Genomic DNA, 5,117 nt, shown 5'->3' with positions numbered 1-5,117 from the left:
ACATTGTAGTATTATGTCACTGTTACTAGAAGTATATTCTATACCGTACATACAAATATTGTTTTGTTTTATATTCATTTATTAAGTTACTAAAAAAATTGGACAAAATGAATTTTGATTTTTAAGCAAATTAGTGGAGTATAAAATTAATGAGTCCTTAATTTTTATTAATTCCATCTTTCTTTCACTCGATTATTTTTTTACTATTCTCTTATTAAGTAAATTGATATTCATTTAAATTTTATAATTAATTTAATAATCATGAAATTTAATAAATTTTATATTTAAGTGAACAATTTGATATTCAAATGGTAGATCCATACATAGTTGAAATAATTGGATGTTTTATTGATTTTATATTGAACTGATAATTTCAATTAACCTTAAAGTTGTTTGAAAAAGTACAACTTTTAAAAATAAAATTAAAAACACTATTATTAAGATTATATAATAAAGTATAATATAAATAGAAATAAAGGAATAGTAGTAGTAAAAAAAATAGAGTAACAAATTACGTCTAAAAAAGAATGAAATAAGTGAATTAAAAAGAAGTTACAATTAAAGAGAAAGGGTAATATTGCCAAATGAATTAAGCATTAAATGAGATAAATATTTTATTAATATCTAAAAACACCTATATTTACGGAAGCCAGCCACATTATGGTCACATAGACTTATCTTTTTTTATATTTCTCATTCACTACATCGACTGAAATTTGGAGTCTCTAATATGGATACTTTTTAATTAAATAGTACTATATTTAAATATTATAGCTTTCAAAATTTATTATCATATTGGAGATATTCAAAAAAATTATTTTCATATGATATTTGTAATTATTTATAAATTTATTGATATCTAACTTTATTAAGATTTAACTTTTAGTTCAATAATATCAGGTCAGACAATTGATTTAATCGGCCCAAACAATTGAACCGTGGAGCAATAGCATTGTTGATTTGCTTACCAAACCAATTTTTAAAAAGTTGTTTAAAACTATAGGAATAGATTTATCCGCTATGAATTTTAAAATAGATGTTGCATTAAATAAACAAGAGAAGATATAATAAACACGCCGCACTATCCATTAAAACCTCATGAGGCTCAACTAGACGAATAGTCAATTCAAATTTTAGTGTATGATCTGATGATAATTCATTATTATAATAATAAGAGTAAGTTTTCAAAAATACATAAACATGATACAAACGCAAAGGCCTACCTACTAATGTAAACCGTTGGATTGTCTTTCTGAAAGCTAAAATTCTGAAACCACAGTTTGCTACGGTGTTTTGCTCAAAAGCTTTCTATTTTGATTTTTTTTTATTACTAACTATACCCAGTAACAAATCTTCCACCCAATATTCAAGCATGCTCTCTCTACCTACAGTCTATAAGCATTGCCTATGCAAACATGCACTTGTCCATCTTCATCTATAGCTGACATTAAAAATTAGCTGCATATAAAACTCCCCTATAAAATTATTTGCACATACAATTGAAAGCCTTATATTTCAAACGTTAAAACACATGCATAGCTGATTCCCCAATTATGAAACTCCGCTAAGATATATTTCAACAAGTTCAGTTCCACCATATTCACAAACATGTAGACCTTTTACACTTCATTATGTTCTCTGTTATTTTATAAATACACGCAGCTGAAACGGAAAGAAAAAGGCCACCATTTTATGTAGACACGTGAAAGAGGAAGTAAACTGCATCACTGATATTACCATGCTTGTGCATCACACCACTTTACAGCCACAGCAGCAGAAATCAATTAAAATTATCTGGAAACGGCAGTTTCCATTTGCATTCCGACAGAAGCAATCATAAGGCACATGGAGTTTTTGCTGCCATGGTTTGGATATCAAACAGGAGCACCCAATGTAGAACACAACTGTTCATTTTGATCGGCAAGAAGGTAAAGTGATGCCTCCACATGCAACCGCAATTATGAAGTATAGAAGCAGAACAATCAAACACGTCAGCAAGGCCCTGTGAAGCACACAAGATTTTGAGTCAATAGCCATTGGCCACAGAGTTCAACGATCAATGATACATTTCCAATTTGCTTTTAAACAATTTTAACAATTCAGTCTGCACCTAAAACCTAAAAAAGAAGCGTGTAAATTTTTCAGATGATGGCACCGCAAACTTACAATAGCTTGGCATTCTTCATCCATAGAGCTCTACGAAGGCGCTTTGATTGTTTCCTGAAGTGGAATGCACTATCTTGCATTGTTGCTGTTTTGTCAACAAGAAGTTCAATCTTGTCACCTCTCTCTAGAATCTTCTCAATGTTGTCCACTGTGATTGTACGTACCTGAACCAAAATTAAGGTGTCATGTAAAGAAGTGCAAGAACAAGGATGAGGAGGACTGACGTACGGAACAGAACTAGAAGCATATAAGAATATATCTGTGTCGAACTGGCACATTGTATCGAACTGGGTTCACAAAATTAAGGTGCCATGAGAAGAAGTGCAATAACACGGATGAGGAAGATAAACATGCAGAACTTGAAGCATATAAGAGCTCTTTGGATTCATACGTATATAAATAGAAGCATAATGGAACTTCTCTGAATTCATATATCACTCCTAGAATCCTAGATCACAAACTATTAATATTGGATGACCATAGAAAAAATGCAAACAACATGGTATAGAAAAGAAATTGGGTTATCATTTAGACTAGATAAGTATAGAAGATTAGAAGCTAAATTTCAAACAGCTTGGACATCTGTTTATGTATATTTGACAAGTATTTAGAAATTTTGTGGATCTACCTTGACTACTCCAGCTAATTGTTCTGGATGAACTAACACTTATTTCCCATTAAGAACTTAAAAGAATGAAATCATTTTGCATTGACAACAGACATCTATAGAATTTATACATTCAACCACAAACTATCTAGAAAATGATCGATGAAGAAAGATAAAAAATTGAAGACATAAGTGTAAAAAGAAAACAAAGAAACAAAAACCAATGGTGTTGCTAAACAACTATTAGAAATGGGCCACTCACCCCTTAAAAGGCCTTATAAGGAGGAGGGTTATCCATACTTATATAGATGAGCTAGGATCATCACCAAGTCGATGTGGGACAAGATTTAAGAGTTTTATTAACAACTTTCCACATATAGGCACAAGTACATTTTTTTGCAGAAAAGGAGGAAAAATCGTACTCCATCACAAATATTGTTCTTCCCTAACTGTTTTTTCAGCTAGCAATATAAATTACTTACTGATTCTATATTATGCAGTACAAGATCAAAAAAATCAAATCCATAGCTGGGAAGGAATTAGCAGCAAAGCTACTATCTTTTGAAGCAATTTTATCAATCCAAAAACATCGTAATACCATCACCCATTTTTCTCCATGGCAGGTAGTAGAAATAAGGGCACATAATCATAATTGACTTGAAACAAGGACAACTGGAATATCCAAGTCAAAACAGAACACACTTCAGGACATATCTATCAGAATATACTAGGTGTAGACATATGAATCAAAACCTAAACCTGAATACTTAACGCAGTTAACATTCATAACAAAAATGCAGCTGGCTTTTCTACAACATATTCAAAACACACAAACACCTCATTTACATGGCAATTCAATAACGAAATACAGATACAGAATCTTTGCATATTTTCTTTTATTTATGAAGATAAATACTTGCCTCACTAACTTCTGCTCTAACACGGTTGAGCGTATCCGCACTCGGATTACTGGAGAAAAACTCCATTTGCTGGTGCAACACTCTTGAGAATTCATCATTCATAGCATATGCAGGCGCATAAGGAGCCACTCTCCCATAATTCTTCATAAACCTCATGTGAATATCCTCCAAATATGAGAACGGTATCCTTCCTGGATCAAAGCATTACAATAAGCAACCACCTCTCAAATTAACACAGAATTATAGATGCACATAAACCTCCTCATCACTCCATCGCATACTAAAAATTCAACTAATTCAACGCATCAATTTCATTGATCTACATACAGAAAATCATATAGCCCTGTGCAAATCTACAATACGTCATGACCTAGTGTAGTTCACAAAATTCAGCATCTACAAAACCTTAAAATCGATATGGAAGCCTAATTCACGACCTTAGCAGAGCCAGCGGCGCATTAAACTATGAACCAAAAAAAAAAATCACTCGATTTAGAAACAGAGGCTTACTCCCGAAGGTGTCGTTGGCCATACAGAGAAACGTGATGCCATCAGAGCGGAGGATGTGGAAGATGTAGCGATCCTGAGAGAAGCACAGCCGCGACTCGGCCGAATCGGTCTCGCTGAGCTTCTCGAGTATCCGCCGTACCACAGCGCCAGTGTTCCCCGTCACAGCGCTGAACTCCGCCAGCACCGTCGTCCCACGAGCTACCACGCCATACAGAATCGCCATCGCCAAATTCCGACGGAACTCTTAAGTTACGCGTTACTCTACTGATTGCTGCGCTCCGACGCAGAAGCGATGAGGATTTCGATCGAGTCAAAAGAGGAAGAAGGTGCGGAGGGTTTGATACAGTTACAGAGGGCTGTGACGGAGAAATTTTGTTATTTTATTATTTAGATTTAAGATTTTAACCACATTGATTTATGCCATATTTGTAATGAAAAATAATCACTTAAATAAAATGATTAAGCCCGATACAATAAACAATAGGATTGGATAATATTGATGGGCCTCAGTGAAAAGCCCAACAATTCTATTTATTAGCAATACGAACTTTCATTTCCAGTATAATTTGTGAAAAGGTAATTCAAATTTAATGAAGTACATGTAGTTTTAATATATATATAATTAAAATATATAAATATATATTGTCGTTATGGGTCATATTCTAATGCTTATAGCACCCTAATCCAAAATCAAGACCAAATCTCAAAATCCTTAGATTTTAAAATGAGTAGATGAGATTAAATGTTACGAATCTAAATAAATAGTGGATAAAATATCAACAAAAGGGTAATATCGTCATTATGTTATCATATGATAATTTTCTTGAATGTTTTTTATATCAACATAAGAATATCAACACTAGTACAAGAAAATATCAACACATATTTATTGAGATTTTTACATGGTTTTATTG

At 32.8% G+C, this 5,117-nt stretch overlaps 1 protein-coding gene across 1 annotated transcript; it reads right to left on the bottom strand.

Annotated features, from left to right (window-relative positions):
- Window positions 1-1,551: 1,551 nt before the first annotated feature.
- On the bottom strand, window positions 1,552-4,580 carry VAMP714 (vesicle-associated membrane protein 714). Its single transcript, XM_048081847.2, has 4 exons — window positions 4,204-4,580; window positions 3,694-3,884; window positions 2,167-2,330; window positions 1,552-2,002 (listed from the first exon to the last, which is right to left on the bottom strand). The coding sequence occupies exons 1-4, from the start codon at window positions 4,424-4,426 to the stop codon at window positions 1,909-1,911; spliced, it is 672 nt and encodes a 223-aa protein (XP_047937804.1). The 5' UTR covers window positions 4,427-4,580; the 3' UTR covers window positions 1,552-1,908.
- Between the last annotated feature and the right edge of the window lie 537 nt (window positions 4,581-5,117).

The sequence above is a fragment of the Salvia hispanica genome, chromosome 1 (assembly GCF_029641045.1).
Source record: "Salvia hispanica isolate PSC_SH4W2 chromosome 1, Shi_PSC_v1, whole genome shotgun sequence".
In the NCBI taxonomy this organism is placed as follows: domain Eukaryota; kingdom Viridiplantae; phylum Streptophyta; class Magnoliopsida; order Lamiales; family Lamiaceae; genus Salvia; species Salvia hispanica.
The sequence above is the reverse complement of the archived record's forward strand: the minus strand, read 5'-3'. Positions and strand labels throughout refer to the sequence as shown.